The sequence below is a fragment of the Xenopus laevis genome, chromosome 5L (assembly GCF_017654675.1).
Source record: "Xenopus laevis strain J_2021 chromosome 5L, Xenopus_laevis_v10.1, whole genome shotgun sequence".
NCBI classification, from domain to species: domain Eukaryota; kingdom Metazoa; phylum Chordata; class Amphibia; order Anura; family Pipidae; genus Xenopus; species Xenopus laevis.
Window position 1 is genome coordinate 125,845,740 of NC_054379.1, and position 17,973 is coordinate 125,863,712.

General features: G+C 37.7%; 1 protein-coding gene across 1 annotated transcript; it reads right to left on the bottom strand.

Moving 5' to 3' along the window:
* Positions 1 to 126: 126 nt before the first annotated feature.
* aadac.L (arylacetamide deacetylase L homeolog) lies at positions 127 to 16,463 on the bottom strand. Its single transcript, XM_018263797.2, has 5 exons — positions 16,215 to 16,463; positions 9,012 to 9,234; positions 6,702 to 6,771; positions 3,723 to 3,894; positions 127 to 1,159 (listed from the first exon to the last, which is right to left on the bottom strand). The coding sequence occupies exons 1-5, from the start codon at positions 16,350 to 16,352 to the stop codon at positions 551 to 553; spliced, it is 1,212 nt and encodes a 403-aa protein (XP_018119286.1). The 5' UTR covers positions 16,353 to 16,463; the 3' UTR covers positions 127 to 550.
* Positions 16,464 to 17,973: the final 1,510 nt, after the last annotated feature.

Consider the following 17,973-nt stretch of genomic DNA (forward strand, 5'->3'; position numbering starts at 1 on the left):
GAATAGTTATTCAGTCGCCCATTGACTTTAATCATTTGGACAAAATAGGTCCACGTTTAGAAATTGTCGTGGGCGTCAAAATTGACTTCAATGCATTTCGTGAATTTTTCTGCGAAACGGGACAAATTCGCCCATCACTGCTTTTATTTATATGTATATTCACACAGCACACCAGCATTAAGTTAACAGTTTGCTTATAGTTATAATTACACTGGAGAGTTTATTTTAAAAAAAAAGTGATTATATTTTCCTTTAACAGTAAAGCAGTTTTTCAAAAAAAATCAAGTAAATACCATACCCATGATACATTTTTCAATCCACAGTGAGCCAGATACTCCCTATCAAGACACAAAAATGGTGCACAAACTGAACTGGAACAGTCACTTGCCTACATATTATTGAACCTTTTGACATGTATCTGTAACCCGCCTGTCAGTCAGGAGGTACAGTGTATGTGGGTGCAGCACCCTCAAGCACCATGGATGCCTTGCTACAACACAACCAGGTGCTTCTGCTCAAATCTGTTGGCCAAGCTTACAATCTGAGCTCCTCATAAGCGTTCATTTAGCCATCGTATGTAGTTGTTGTGCATGGCATGTGCTACTTTTAATTCAAATGGCCAAGTATTAAATAAAAGAACGCCATGGAACGCATTGTCATAATGATCATGTTCCACATGGACTCCAGCTTTTCTCAGCCTCTCTGCATACATAAAGCCATCATCTCTTAAGACGTCGTACATGCATGTAATGAAATATGTTGTTGGTAAGCCTTTTAACTTGTCATCTCCAGCTAATAAGGGGTTTGCTTTTGCATCCAGAATTGCTGGGTATTTTTTAACAAAATGTGAAGGTCCAAATTCAGGTTTCAAATACACATGCTGTTTTTTCAGGTGGTCTGGTAATAAAGTGCTCCAGTTTACATATCTAAACACATGTTCAGCTTCAGCAGGGATGTGCTTGTTATGCCACATGGCTTCACCCAATGTCCTGTCAGTAGTGATGTACTCATTCCAGAAACGGACCATCAGCGACTTGGACAGTACGGGCATGTTTCCATTGTCTTGATAGGACGGAGTATTCATGTCGATGTCCTGGAGAACCGGGTAGATTAATGCTTGTATCTTAAGCTTCACTTTGACTTCGGGGTCATTTAACAGCTGTAAAAATCAGATCCAAAGTTTAGCAGATAATGACTAAATAAGCAGTTCTCCCAACACATGCCAGGGATGCTTGTTTGTTTTTGTTGACAAAAGGAAATAACTCAGAGAATTCAAGGATAACAGAATGTTAAACAGAAGAGTCTAGGAATGCAGCTCCATACTGTTAAGGTAAATGTAAAAATGCAAACGGGTTTATTAAAAAAAAGGAACAATGCATAAATGTTTCAACAACAACTTTCAAAAGGTGTTTGGAAGGAAACTATGGTTCCTCTTATTTCCTCATTTCATAATAAAATCAGATAAAAAGATTCATGATCAAACAGTAATTAAGGACCATATGTCAACTGCAGGATGTTATGAAGTATGTAGAGTGTAGAGTGATTACTCTTTTCTTATGGTCACTTTAGGGGTCATTTACTACCAGGATGCAATCCAATTTGTTGTTTCCTATAGGTAGTAAATGACCCCTTGGGGGTTATTTATCAAGGTCCGAATTTATCTCAATATCGGCTGCTACAAACTCCGATCTAACGGAGTTTAATGCTCATTTATTATTACATTTTCCGAAAATTACCTTTGCGGGAAAATCTCAAATTTTCAAGTTTTTTTTGTGAATTTTCCCCCGAAAACTCTGAGTTTTTACCCAAAAGCTCCAAAAACATTGTGAAATTACCCGAAACCCCCGACACAACCAAAAATCAATGGGACTGTTCCCATTGACTTTTATGCAGCCTCGACAGGTTTTGAGATGGCGTATTTTTATATTCGGGCTTTTTACCCCTTAGGGTTTAATAAATTCCGAAAAATTCGTTATTTTTTTTAAAAGCCTATTAAAACACAAAAAATAAAAAATTTTTTGCATTTCGGGGGGATTTCGGGGGAATTTCGGGTATTCGGAGCTTAGTAAATAACCCCCCTAACATGTCTCTAAGCAAAGAAGAATTACTGCAGGTTTCTGTATTCCAAAATGGAGCGGGGTTCCTGTGTTTGTCATTAAATACAGTACAGTCTGTGTTCAGCAGTGTTGTATCAAGAAGGACAGGGGCAACCCCTCTCTAGATACCCCATCTCCCCCCACTGGTTGACTAATTTATATAATACATGAGTTTATTCATATGAAGAAACTGCAGGAAACAGAAAACTGAAGCTCAGTTTAATAATCTCTACCCACATCAACAATCAAATATTAAAGGGACAATGTTCTGCATTATACAGTAGTGTTGGTACCATTGATAGCTACTTTTTAACAATTCTGTGTCATTATCAAAGATTATGGACAACGAGAAAAATTACTTATAGGGTTGCTAACACCACTCCACCATACAACCTAAAAGAACCTACAGTGGTTCTTGACCCTCTAAATTGTGTTGTTAAAAGCTCATTTACCAGTGAGAGCTACTGGTTGCCATGAGTTACTGCACAAGTGTAAATGCTCATCAAATGCACAAGTGTAAATGCACTGGTGTTTATAAATGAGACCCACTGATGCGGCCATTTATCAAATGATTACAAATACATTTGGTTGGTAATATGGTATAATTTCTCCCCCCTTTTCATTTTTAGTTAGCAAGTTCAACATGTTTGAATGTGCGTGTCTCCAGTTGGGAGGTGGGGCCCAATGATTTACAACATTCCTGGCAGTCAGTTTTTGAGTGCACTATTGAACCAGAATAATGTTTAATTTGGCACAGGATTGAGAGTATCACATTCCAAGTAATTCGCTTATATACAGTATGATGCTCAATTACAATTGCAAGTGTCAGCCTTGTGAATCCAATGCAAAAACTTTCAAGACGCTTAAAGGGGTGATTCGCCTTTATGGGTAGAACTACACGGGCGATTTTCGGTGCACATTCATCCATTACAACATGATGCGTGGAAGCGTAGAAGCTGATTGCATCCGACATGACATAATACAAAGCTGCATGTTGTGTCTTCGTCCGACAGTCATGTCGGGTGCAATCAGCTTCTATGTACGACATTTGTATTACTTACATTACATTCGGGCATCTTACGTGACGCCTGCGCTTCTTCACGTTGCCTCAGAAAATCGCCTGTGTAGTTCTGCCCTAAGTTAACGTTTAGAATGTTATAGAATGGCCGATTCTAAGCAACATTTCAATTGGCCTTCATTATTTATTTTTATAGTTTTTTTTAATTATTTACCTTCTTCTGATGCTTTCCAGCTTTCAAATGGGGGTCCCTGCCCCTATCTAAATTCAAATGCTCTGTAAGGCTTTGAACCCTAGCAACAAGATAGCTGAAACTGCAAACTGGAGAGCTGCTGAATAAAAAGCTAAATAACTCAAAAAACACAAATAATAAAAAATGAAAACCGATTGCAAGTTGTCTCAGAATATTACTCTCTACATCATACTAACAGTTAGTTTAAAGGTGAACAACCCCTTTAAAATAAATTCCAGCCTCAAATTATTGCTTTCATTTTAGAAAATGTAAATGTAAAGAAAGGACAAGGAGAAAGCAATTCACTGGAGGTGCCATGAAGTTGTGGTTAATATTATTAAGTTTCTATCCTTTGAGCTTATCAATGAAATGCTACCTCTTGAGCTAATGCAGCAGCCAAGTTTCCTCCAGCACTGTCACCAGCTACAGCCACTCGGGATGGATCCACAGAATATTTCTGAAGAATGTCTTTATTCAGGAAGTACTTCGCCACAGCATACACATCATCATATTGGGTTGGGTAATGGAATGCAGGAGCTAATCGGTAACTTAGCGAAAGTAAACAAAGAGTTTTCATTATATACAAATAATACAAATGGCAAATAAAGCCGCACAACATAACTCAAAAAGTCTTACTGCTTATTACTACTTGTGTTATGTAATGCATGTATGGGAGATCTGAGTGGCATCACCCATAGACTTCATTTTAATCAAATAACTCAAAATTTTAAAACATATTTCCTTTTTCTTTGTAATAATAAAGCAGTACCTTGTACTTGATCCCAAATGAGATAAAATAAATCTTTACTGGAGTCAAAACAATCCTACTGGGTTTACTTAGGCGCAGATTTACTAAGGGTCGAATTTCGAGGGTTAAAAAACCCTCAAAGTAAAAGGATTTACCGCAAATACTTCGATTGAACAATCGAATAAAAATCGTTCGATCGAACGATAAAATCCTTCGAATCAAACGATTTGAACGATTTTAAGCGATCGATCGACGGATTTTTATTCGACCACAAAAAACTTAGAAAAGTGCTGGGGAAGGTCCCCATAGGCTAACATTGAACCTCAGTAGCTGGCGAAGTACGTAGTCGACGTATTTTTTAAAGAGACGGCACTCCGACTATCGAATGGTCGAATAGTCGAACGATATTTACTTTGAATCGTCGAATCATTCGATTCGATCGAATTTGACCCATTCGATGGTCGAAGTACTCAAAAAAATACTTCGAAATTTGAATTTTTTTTCATTCGAATCCTTCACTCGAGTTTAGTAAATCTGCCCCTTAATGTTATATGATATTTTAATTAGACTTATGGGCAAATTCACTAAACGTCGTAGCGCCTAACGTTAGCGTTAATTCGCTAGCGTAGCGCATTTTCGTTAATTCGCCGATTCACTAACGGACGCTTGCATAAATTCACTAGTGTTACTTCACACCCTTACGCCTGGCAAATTTGCGCAACGGATGTAACTACGCAAATTCACTGACGCGTGAATTATTCTGAACTCTACCTTTTACGCCAGACTTCCTTCGCCACCTCAGAACAGGCAATAGAGTAGATAGGAATTGCTTCAAAAAACAGGCAATAGAGTAGATAGGAATTGCTTCAAAAAAAGTTAAAAATTTTTCTAAGTCCCAATAAACCCTGGCGCTTTTTCTTTATTTATGGGTGATAGTCTGAAAAAGATCAAAAACATTTTTGGGGCTCCCCTCCTTCCCCCCTACATTTCCTAACTCATGGCACCTAAACTATACAGTGGGCACATGTGTAGGGCAAAATAAAAATTGTATTTGCTGTTTTGAAGGTTTCCCAGGCTTGTGTAGTGATGCTACATATACCTCCATTGTAACTTCAATTTGGCGCCATATGCAAATTAAGCATCACTACCATAACTTCGCTTTGCTTGGCGAATTAACGCTAGCGCAACTTTGCAACCTTACGCTTCCCCTGAGCGCAACTTCGGATTTTAGTGAATTTGCGTAGCGCTGGCGCAAATACACCTGGCGAAGTGCGGCGAAGCGGACGCTGGCGCAACTACTAATCATAGTGAATTTGCCCCTTAGTGATCTATTTATTAAGCCTAGATTTTTTTCTGGTCAAGATTTTTAGAGGAAAACGTGAATTTATAGAGGAAAAAAAACTTGAATTTTATTTATTTGTTATGCTCCAAAGCTGCTAAAAATCCGAATCTGAAAATACTCCAGCTAAAACCTGTCGAAGTCATGTAAAAGTCATTGGCAGATATTCCTTTTACAATTTGAAGATGGTTCTTGCCTTCAGGTTTCAGACTGGTTTTTGTTTGACAATCCAAAAAAGTTGAGTTCAAGTGTCAAATCAAATTAAAGGAAAACTATACCCCCAAAATGAATACTTAAGCAACAGATAGTTTATATCAAATTGAATGACATATTAAAGAATCTTACCAAACTAGAATATATATTTATATAAATATTGCCCTTTTACATCTCTTGCCTTGAACCACCATTTCGTGACTCTATCTGTGCTGCCTCAGAGATCACCTGACCAGAAATACTACAACACTAACTGTAACAGGAAGAAGTGAAGAAGCAAAAGGCAGAACTCTGTCTGTTAATTGGCTCATGTGACCTTACATGTGGTTTGTATGTGTACACAGTGAATCCTACGATCTCAGGGGGCGGCCCTTATTTTTTAAAATGGCAATTTTCTATTTATGATTACCCAATGGCGCATACTACTAAAAAAGTATATTATTATGATAATGGTTCATTTACATGAAGCAGGGTTTTACACATGAGCCGTTTTACTCAGTATCTTTTAATAGAGACCTACATTGTTTGGGGGGTATAGTTTTCCTTTAAGTGCATGATTTTATTTGATGAACGATTTTGTCTCAACTTTTTCCCACACCGACTATGATCAGATTTTTTGCTAAATTACTGTAGGTCTATTCATGGATGGGAGTTAGGTCGACTTTGTACTAATAACAAAATGGGAAAAATTTGAGTCAAACTAAATACCCCCCTAAAAGTATGGAGATCCAACCAAAGAAAGATCCCCTATCCTAACGTGTCTAAAATTATAAAGTTTCAAAACACTAATATGTATTTGTCATTTAAAAGGGAATATGACATGTAAATTATTAATGACTTTAATGTACACTCTATTCTGATAACTGATATTTTTCTTTTTGTATATATAGGGGATGTTAATCCAAAAACAAAGTTGTGGCTAATTAGAGAAAATACAATTTGAAGCAATCTTACCATATGCATTCATTTAAAATGTAAATGTTTTTTCCATCATAATTGCTATTGAAGAAAACTGTGAGATGAACATTATCTGCTGAAAAGTAAAGGTTCCTTACTCTATTGAAACAACGACAGCATCAAGCTGCTGAGCAGTGTTTCTTCCCATAAGATCATATGGTTTCATGGCTGGAAGAAATTAGTTCAATAATTACAACACAGTTATTAGAAAAGGAAACAAAAATATATGAGCAATTTAGTAGTCAGTATAGACATTTAAAGGCATTTTTCTCTTCTATTTGTGCGTCAGCTTATGATAATATCACTAATTTCACCTGAAATCTGAGCAAGTTGTAAAGACTGTAGCTAGAGGACAAGTTCCCTGTTCACCTGACCCATATTATGTCTACTGTTTGACCATTTATAGAACTAAATCCTAGAAAAAAATATAGCTACAAATGTTCAATTTTATATACTGAACTTAGAGGTTCAGCAGTCCTATAACAGTAATCATTCTTGTAAAGCCAACTTTTGAGTGTTGGTGACACTGCACATGCTCAGTGTGCTCTGGGCTGCTGTTGACAAGCTAAGCTCAGGGGCCATCAACAAGCATCAAAACATTAGCAGAAAGTATGCGTACAGAGAAGATGATGCTACAAGGCTGATTTATTAATCAATACTGTACATGACAGCACAGAAACATTTTGCATCAGAAATGTGAATAAACAAAGGAAGATGGAGAGATACTTGAACTTGAGGCATCTTTGGGGGCCCTGATCTTGATGAAGGGCTTTTGGGCTGTAACAGATTAGCAATAAAGGGTCATTTACTTATGCAAGTGCAATGTGCACTTTCAGACACAATGATTTTTACCCAAAAGACTGTATCTCCCCCTGAATTTGAGTCTAATTGCAGCTGTGATGGGGTAGTTGAGTCTTCCCCAAGTGTAGCCAAAGTGTCAAATTGTGTGCACTTTGATGCAAATCAAACACAATTTTGCTGTACATTTTCCATTTGCTGTTATTTTTGCTATTCTGTGTAAAAATGACATCTGTGCCAGATTCTTTAGTCACAATTCCACTGCTCTTGTCGACCAGCCTGATGTCGGTGATAGCTCCAGAGTTTCCTGGTATAAATATGTCATATGGAACAGGAGGTAGAAGCTAAGTGCAACGAAAGTGCAAATTATATGAAGACAGATGTACAGATATATGGATCTATATTTACAAAAGTAACCCATTAAATGTAATGGGAATATGAAGCAGTGTACACTTTTATGCACTGTCCTAATGCAGTAGTGTGGAGAAATGTATTAGCTTTGTATAGGATTGTATCAGCAACAATCTCTTTTACAAACAACAAATATAACTCATCCGATTGGGTTTAGTTAATGTATAAAGGATATTTAGCAGAGTTAAGGTAAAGTAATAAAAATTATAGACAAATCCCTTATCCAGAAAAACCCAAGCAGGATCTTTTAGGGAGTTATTTATCAAAAGAGTTGAGTTTTTTTACTATCAAATCCGGATTTGTAGTGGAAAAAAACTTGAATTTTTGAAATTAATTATACCCCGAGGATGGAAAAAGTCAGAATCAGAAAATCCAGCATATATAAGTCAATGGGAGAGGCCCCCATCCTATTTGGAAGTTTCTGTGGTCTGTGCTGGAAATAACCCGAAAATACAACTTTTCGGGCAAAAAATCCAAAAAATTCTGGCTTTTCAAGAAAAATCCTGAAAAAATCGAGCGATTTGAGAAAAACATCTGAAAGAATCTAACGATTGATTTTTCTAACTAAGATTTTTTCTCATTTTTTTGTTGTGTTTGTCCCCGGTCCTATTAAATTGTGCTTTTTTAATAACAAATAAGGTCAAATCGTGGATTCTAGTTTGGTTGGACTTTTTTTATTTAAACAGTCAGAAAAATTTGGATTATGATAAATAAAGCCCCCTGTGTTATCCCACATTGAATATCCCACATTTACAATTTATGAAATAAAATAGTTCTTCCAGTAGATAGGGATGTCGCGGACTGTTCTGCGGCGAACTTGTTCGCGCGAACATCGGCTGTTCGCGTCCGCCGCAAGTTCGCGAACGTCGCGCGACGTTCGCCAATAGGCGTTCGCGTCAAAATCGTTCGACCATTCGACCATTCGGTCGCTAAAATCGAACGATTTTCGTTCGATTCGAACGAAAATCGTTCGATCGAACGATTAAAATCCTTCGATCGTTCGAATCGAACGATTTTCGGATGTTCGAAGTTCGCAAACTGTTCGCGAACTGTTCGCATTTTTTGCCGGTGTTCGCGAACGGCGTTCGCGAACACATTATCGGCGGTTCGCTACATCCCTACCAGTAGATTGGAGATTACAGTGTGTAACGTTTAATCCTGCCTAACCTCTGCTTGAAGTTCCCCAAAGCATTACTTACCTGAACTTCCTAAGCACCATCCTCCTCCATGAATATAAATAACTGCTCGTCTTTGTGCAGTGACTGCTGCTTTAGGGATAAATAAACGTACGGGAACATTGCTAAAGACGGTATCTGTGACTGAGACATTTTCATCAGATACTGGTTCTGTGTGCTCAGCATGAGTTAAAAGCATCATCCCATCCATATAATGTTTGATTCCAAATAGCTCTGCCATATATGCCTGAAAGAACAGACACATATTAATAATGCAGTCATATAATAAAAGCATTGTTGTGTGGAAGTTGTTTTACAGTATTGATACCACATGTGACCACACACACACAAAACTTTGGGCACAGACAAGCAAATTTCACCTTAATATCGCCTTCATTTTTACATGCCTGAGACCATATTTGTTTGAAGTGAAAGTTAAAGCCTCTCATCCTTGGTTTTAAGGCAAAGCTAAGCCTGCACCATAAATAATGCAAATAACTTTTGTTTTTAGAGTACATTTCTTGCTTTGTAGAGGGGTTTTGGCTCCTTTTATTCCTTTCCATATTAAACTTGGTGTTTCTCATACTGCACCACAATTCATCTGGATACAGATGAGCAAAGTAAAAGGGCCTGTGCTGGATACCAGCTTTTGGATAGGATTTAGGCATAAGGCCCTCTGGGATAAGCACATTGATTCCAAATGTTAACTTAAGACACTCCACGGTCACATAATGCAGCTCAGCTGAGAGTAACTGGATCCTGGGCTTTGTTTTTAGTTGGAAAACATACATTTTATACTTTCAAGCTTCAATATTAGTGGCTTATCTCTCCTGCAGAAACCTGTTTATATCATAGATATTGTGCATATGCCAAGCTACGGCAAATTTCTGTTTAATATCGTTGAGCAGATAATGATATTGGGCAATATCCTTATTTACACTCAACGTGATTGAGTTATTTTGAACGCAGAACAAAATATCAGTGTCAACATTTGCTTTGCAATGAATCTGCATGTTTGCTCAGCGCATATTAAGTTTTATCGCAACATAAGGCAGGCGGGGGATCTAATTTCAGAAGCAGCTTTGAATGTTCTTACGGCTAGTCCTGAAATACAGATTAATCACTTCAGGAAATAGTTAGATAAATAGTAAACAAAGGAAAGTTGTGCTCACCACTAATTTTTAAAATCATTATGCAATGAGGCTGTGACCACAAAATACATATAGACAAATACAAGAGATCCTCTGCACTGAATCTATTATCAATATACTGTATTTAGGACATTGAGACATTTTGTGCCATAAGCTACTAAAAATGCCTTACCCTTTAAACAAAACAGGGATTGTTTGTCCATATATTGCAATATATTCATCCTATATCTGGCCAGTCCTATGCTCAATTTTATCTGATTCATTAAGAATTCTATTGCTTCATTATACATTTTCACAGGGACTAAGTTTTACCTTCAACTCACTTGCTGCTGTCAAGGTTAAAACTCCCAAACATGCTCTTACCCTTTTTTTTTGGTTAATTTTTTTTCCCCTTCTTCTTTGTCTTTCTCTCTCTCTCTCTCTCTCTCTCTCTCTCTCTCTCTCTCTCTCTCTCTCTCTCTCTCTCTCTCTCTCTCTCTCTCTCTCTCTCTCTCTCTCTTTCTCTCTCTCACTCTCTCTCTCTCTTTTTATTATGTTTTTCTTGTATTACTATGTTGCAATGTAACGAAGAGATAGAAACTGTAATGATATGGAAAATGCACAGGAAATGGAAATGTTGCGACATTTATGTATGCTGTAAATTTTTTTTATTTTTTTTGAAAAATGAAAAAGAAAATTAAACAATTTAAAAAAACTCCCAAACATGGTTGCCCTTTTATTGGCCACCACTGGGTTCGCCAGACTAAAGCTGGAAAGGGTGGGAGCTACAACATGGGGCTGGTCACTGCTCCTGTATAAACTATAATATATTAAATATATTTTGCATATATGGACAAACAATCCCTGTTTTGTTTAAGGCTTTATTTAGTATCTTATGGAACAAAATGTCTCAATGTTCTAAATATATTGATAATGGGTTGAGTGCAGAGGATCTCTTGTATTTGTCTTAAATAGTAAGGTTAATGTCACACCTGGAGATTCGGGGAAATTTGGTTGCCCAGCGACTAATCGCCTCTTCTTTGGGGCGACTTATCTCCCCGAACTGCTTCCCCCTGTCTTTCGCCTGCTACAATAAAAAAAGGCCTGCGGCATGGCACTTGCGGCGATTCGTTTTCCGAAGTTTCCTCACGAGGAAAGTGTTCTATACAAAATTAAAATGTGCAGTGCAATAACAGTCTAACAAAGAATGGTACATTGAAATGCAAACTTTGTGTGCATTTTTTCGTTTACAACTTTTATTACAATTCCCCCTTGTTCTGCATTTAGTTTGATGCAGCGTCTGTATGTTTAAAGTCAGATACAGAGTACAGTCCTTTTCAGTGTTGGCTGCTTGTGTGTGGAGGGGTGAAGATGCCTCCCTTCAAAGAGAGTTTCTCTCTCCTGTAATAATTTGTTTTGGGCTAGAACCTTATCCAGAGTTCTCTGCTGGAAGGATATATCATAGCTGCATAGTGGTGGCAATTTGTGGGTTCTGGCCAATGCCAGAGGAGCTGCTGTAAGTTGCCATAGACTGTCACTATTAATTGGGGTGGTGGGGGGCTGTTTGGGCCTCTGTGTACCTGAACCACCAGGGCCTATTTTGATTCCCAGTCCAGACCTGGAACAAATGGGATGAGTAGAAGAGGAAAGGTGACAAAAGGTTAGAGAAAGGGGAACATAAAGGAAAATACGTGTACATGAGAAGTGGAAATATGACAAGGTAAAATAACAGTAAAGCAGACGAAAAATGGACAAGGGAGAGAAATTTGGTTGCAAAAAGGAATATGTGGGATTGTTAATGTTATAGTGACTGTTGAGATTTAAATGAATTACAGGATACTGTTAATGATGGGCGAATTTGCGCCGTTTTGCTTCGCTGAAAAATTTGCAAATTTCGTGTGAAATTCGCGAAACGCGAAAAATTCGCGAAACGGCCCGTTTTTTCGACGCAAATTTTTTCCGCGAATTTTCACGGGCGTTTCGCGAATCGCGCAAATTCGCTGCGAATTCGCGGCTGGCGAATAAATTCGCCCATCACTAGGTACTGTCTTTATTGAATAGCATTTTTGCAAATTTGATCATTGAAGTCCAATAAATATCACAATTGACTGTCCTAATGTAGTATTTTTTGAAAAGCATATTTATTGACATAACGCACAGCTGTAAAATTTATCTGAGAGTTCAATCAAACCAAAGTCCAGATTTAGAAACAACAAGTCAAGGTAAGACAATTCCCCATAAAAAGCAAAGCTATCTTGTGTTTGTTTCTCTGTAGAATCCCTACAACTGTATTACCGCCTACAGAGGCAGAAGAAAGGATTATACTGCTTGTAACCAGTCTAAAGTATTTTCCCCATAAAATAATTTTATTTTGTTTTAACATTTTTTTTACAACTAAATTTACAGTACCTGCCCAGTGAATCATCTATTGATCTCTTTAACTCTTTGTATCTACTTATATATCTTTTTTTGTGTGTAGCTATGTTTGTGTGTATGTGTATATATAAACATACATTTCAGTTTATTTCATCTGTTCACTTTTTGTGACTAGGGTGGTGGCACATGCTGCTACTTGGGGAGATTATTCGCCCAGTGACAAATCGCCTCTCGGGGAGATTAGACATCCGAAGAAAAGGTGATTTGTTGCTGGGCGACACAGTAGCAGCATGTGCCACCACACTTTTGACTATTTATCACTCCTTTCAGTTTTGTTGTACAGGTATGGGATCCCTTATCTGTAAGCCCTTTAGGGTCTGGTCACACAAGCAGATTCGGGGAGATTAGTCGCCCCCCAGCGACCAGCGACTTTGATTTCCGAAGTTGCCCGAAGTTTCTTCTTCAGAAATCGAAGCGCCGCGAGTGCATTGCCACAGTTGATTTTTTATTTTAGCAGGCGGAGGGCAGAGGGAAGGCAGTTCAGGGAGATTGTTGCCCCGAAGAAGAGGAGATTTGTCGCTGGGGTGGCTAATCTCCCCGAATCTGCTTGTGTGGCCAGACCCTTATGCAGTAAGCTTGGTTTAGTTACAGTGCTGCTTTTACCTGCACCCAGGTTAGTTGTTGTGGACTCATTTTGAAGTGCTGCTCTCTGTATATATCTATGGGGGCAGCAGTTACTTATCCATCTGGATTAAAGATGCTACCAATTCTCCAGCTAACTGGGTGTGCCCCAAGGTAGTAGTAAATTCAGTAGTATTTTGGCCCCTCCAATGTATATTGCTTGGACTCACACCTAGTCCTTTTATTAAAGCCCTGAACACAAGTGTAAGAGAACCTTACTTTTCATATAGTAAATAATCAAATGCAAGGTGCAAAGATCATCGATGTCTCTGTAGTAAACACCCACCATAGGCACAGGGCTGTGTGCCTATGGTAGGTGAAAGGTTGATGGTGGGATAAAGGACACTTATGTCATGTCTACTATCCACCTATATACTGTATATACAGTGCCAGCATGAGCTGCCTGTCCTGCATATAATTACACATTGTTTGCAACTCTTTGCACTCAGTTTGGTAAACTGAGAGAGTTTCAGTTATGGTGGAAGATGAGAATAAGCTGTGGCAAGTTGCAAAGTACAGGCCCAGACTAAAGTTTAACATAGGCCATGACATTTCAAGTACACAAAGGCCCAAACAGCCTGGCAAATACTGCTTTGCCCAAGAATAGTAAATAGAACCAGGGGGGGGGGGGGTTTGAAAGATTGATATTTTCCCCCAGATGACTGAGTGTCAGCTGGGAAATATTCTAAGAAATCCAGTTTGCCTTTCCTGAGCTACGCTGGAGGATTGCTGGGTTGCAAGTGTCCATTGCTGGTCTATGAGGATATGTAACTCAAGCCTTGAAGTGATATTTAATCTTACATTAACTTTAAATATGACATAGAATATGCTACTTTAAGACAAATTGCCATTAATCTTCATTTTTTTTTTTTTAATTCACTGTTTTGCAACCTTTACAGTTTGGTGTTTACCTGATAATCTGTAAGTCAGAATGGAAGAGAAATAGAAGAGGGCCTCAAAAGAAAGAAAATCAGATAAAATAAGAATGCCACTGAAAATGTATGTTTGCAGAGCAACACACTGTCGCTATCAGGGTCTGTGACTATTGAATACTTTATCTCCCTGTGTTTGTCTGCCTAAGTTTATGGGGGTCTTCACTAAAACTCAAATCTATTGATCTATTTTTTTTTTTTTTATTACAACAAAGTTGACTAACTCCCAGCCAGGAATTTATTTATCAAAGAATGAGCTTGAAGTCGGTGTGTGAAAAGTCTCAACAAAATCAGACAACAATTCGAATCATACAAATTTCTGCTACCTGCTATGTAATCTGATCCTTTTCTCCTTTAAATGACTGTCCCCACAGCTACACAGCAGCTTATTTACAGTATATACTACTATATAACTATAATGACACATACACACCAGTTTTACTAGTGCACAGCAACATTAGAATTACTTTAAAGTGCCTTAATTTTTTCCGGGTGTTACTGTTCCTTTGAATCAGCACTGATCCTTTTCCTTTAAAACATTTACACATAAATCTGAAGTCTGTTTGTTTGTTTTGTTTATATAAGCAAGAGTAAATCAGATTCCTCTGAAGGGAAAACATACCAAAGGTTGACCTTTTATAATGTAGTCCAGCCTGTTTACATAAGGAGGAGTAGTGCACTGATAATTATACAGCTGCTGGTAGGGCTAGAGGTGATAACACCAAGCTAGAGAGAAAGCCTGGTGGGGGGAAAGATACTGGAATATAAGAATAATTACAGACCCCATGCGATAGTTTTATGGTAGGGCCAAGTTAGGGTTTTCAACTTTATTTGGAAAAATGCCAGCCACCCTATCTCTGTTATCTTTACTATTAATAATAGTGGTATACAGCATCATGTTTATTGGCAAGGTGGCAACCCTAAGACAAGTGGGCATTTGACCTGGGCCCTAACATCAAAAGACCCCCGTGGTTAGAATTTATAATTGATAGAAATTGCAAATGACACATTTTTAATATTCATGCCAAGCATGTACAGCCTGCAGCAGTTCTAGCAGTTGTAGTACAACTTAAGCTGGCATGCCTATACAGGTATGGGACCAGTTATCCAGACTGCCCGGGACCTGGGGTTTTCCGGATAATAGATCTTTCCGTAATTTGGGTCTTCATGCCTTAAGTCTACTAGAAATTAATTTAAACATGAAATAAACCCAATAGGCTGGTTTTGCTTCCAATAAGGATTAATTATATCTTAGTTGGGATCAAGTACAAGGTACTGTTTTATTATTACAGAGAAAAAGGAAATCATTTTTAAAAATTTGGATTATTTGGATAAAATGGAGTCTATGGGAGACAGCCATCCCGTAATTCGGAGCTGTCTGGATATCGGGTTTCCAGATAAGGGATCCTATACCTGTATATATATATATATATATATATATATATATATATATATATATATATATATATATATATATATATATATATATATATATATACACGTATAATATAAATATGTAATTTCTCCCTCAAGTTGGGGGGCCCATGCATTTTACTTTAACCAGGACACCTCTTTTAAAGCCGCAGCTCTGCTCAGTCAAAGACTAAAAGCACTGCATATTCCTCCCCTGCCCAGCAATTTTGTTTTTATAAAGATGCCAGTGTATTCCCTACTGAGATAAATCCATGTTGTTACACATGTATCAATCCCAAACCCGCCTAAACCCTTTCTTTATCAACAGATTTCATTATATTTATACAGTGTATCAAAACTACACCTACATGAAATAAACAAGATAGGAGCTGAATAAAGCACAGTAAACTAGAGGTAACAATTCAGGACAAACATACAGGTACAGTATGTCCCAGCATCCCTTCACCGCCTGATCATGATAAATGAAGAACGGAAATGCTGACATAATGCAAACAATCCCCTATATAAACGAATCCACCAGCACGTTCAGAGATTTTCTAAATCCTGATTACAGATTAGCAAATGTTCTTTTTATCATTACTGGCTTATGAGCAATTGCTCAGATAATGAATACACAGACAGAGCTTCACACTTAGAATGGCAGTTGTACAGAAGTAAGTAAGTATTTAACTCACCATGTGTCCAAGAGCTTTAAATGTTCCATGTACCAGCATGACTGTGAGTTTCTCGTCCACATTATCCGGGAGAGGAGTGTAAATATAATAGGCTAGCAGTGCAGATAGCAAGAGAAAGAGCAGTGACTTGCTTGCCATGTCTCACCGTAATACCTGCTTCCCCACAACTGATTGAAGCTCCACACGGACTGTGTAACAAGTCAGCAGCAGAGTGATAGGGCAAAGTTAATCTGTTGTGTTGGACCTAAGCCCATGTATCATATGATCACCATAATGCTCTACATACAGACTCATTCACACACACTTGGAAACCTTAGTAACAGATCTTTACCTAACCAACCAGAATGAAATGCATTTAGTAAGCAGCTTCTTAATAGAATTTAGAAAGCGACTAATATATATATAGCAACCTTGGAATATCGGCACTCTCGAAAAACAAGATCATTAGATGCCTGGGTGCAGGTTTCGAAAGAATTCAATTTATATATAGAGAAAAACTGCACTGCTCAGGTCTTATAAAAATGAAATGTATTTTTATTGGCACATACTGATGTTTCGGCTGCTGCAGCCTTTCTCAAAGTCTCAAAGTACTTTGAGAAACATCAGTATGTGCCAATAAAAATACATTTAATTATTATAAGACCTGAGCAGTGTGGTTTTTCTCTCTCTCTCTTTATATAAAAGCCCTCAATATATATATATATATATATATATATATATATATATATATATATATATATATATACAATATCAAAACAGGGGGGTTGTGGGAGCACTCTAAAGGCTTTAAAGTATATATATATATAAGTATAATAAATGCTATTGCATATGTACCCAAATAGGGGTTATTTTGTTACAAAGTTATGATCATAAAATTGATAAGCCACCATACCACGTCAAGGTAAACCCCGAATGGCGGTCCCTAACTTGTTTTATATTTTATGTGCATTTTAGCATTACCTGTAATCAATGTCCGTTGAACGCTGTTTTTTCAGTGAGGGCTAAATCCTCCCCAGCCAGCAATCAGGCTTTTAAAGGAGAGATATTCCCAAAACAAACGCCCAATTTTAAAAGCATAGGAACACCACTAGTTTAAAGGGGGGGTATGGGGTGCTACAACCACTGAAGCTATGCCACAGCTCCTGGCTAAATATACAATATCAAAACAGGGGGGTTGTGGGAGCACTCTAAAGGCTTTAAAGTATATATATATATAAGTATAATAAATGCTATTGCATATGTACCCAAATAGGGGTTATTTTGTTACAAAGTTATGATCATAAAATTGATAAGCCACCATACCACGTCAAGGTAAACCCCGAATGGCGGTCCCTAACTTGTTTTATATTTTATGTGCATTTTAGCATTACCTGTAATCAATGTCCGTTGAACGCTGTTTTTTCAGTGAGGGCTAAATCCTCCCCAGCCAGCAATCAGGCTTTTAAAGGAGAGATATTCCCAAAACAAACGCCCAATTTTAAAAGCATAGGAACACCACTAGTTTAAAGGGGGGGTATGGGGTGCTACAACCACTGAAGCTATGCCACAGCTCCTGGCTAAATATACAATATCAAAACAGGGGGGTTGTGGGAGCACTCTAAAGGCTTTAAAGTATATATATATATAAGTATAATAAATGCTATTGCATATGTACCCAAATAGGGGTTATTTTGTTACAAAGTTATGATCATAAAATTGATAAGCCACCATACCACGTCAAGGTAAACCCCGAATGGCGGTCCCTAACTTGTTTTATATT

Bases quoted from the DNA above. Each gene is read 5' to 3' on its own strand.
- aadac.L (XM_018263797.2), bottom strand. From the start codon at position 16,352: ATGGCAAGCAAGTCACTGCTCTTTCTCTTGCTATCTGCACTGCTAGCC. The intron at 6,772-9,011 runs GTAAGTAATGCT...AATTTCTTCCAG, and splicing joins ATGGTGCTTAGGAAGTTCAG to CCATGAAACCATATGATCTT. The intron at 1,160-3,722 runs GTAGCATTTCAT...TGATTTTTACAG, and splicing joins CTGCTGCATTAGCTCAAGAG to CTGTTAAATGACCCCGAAGT.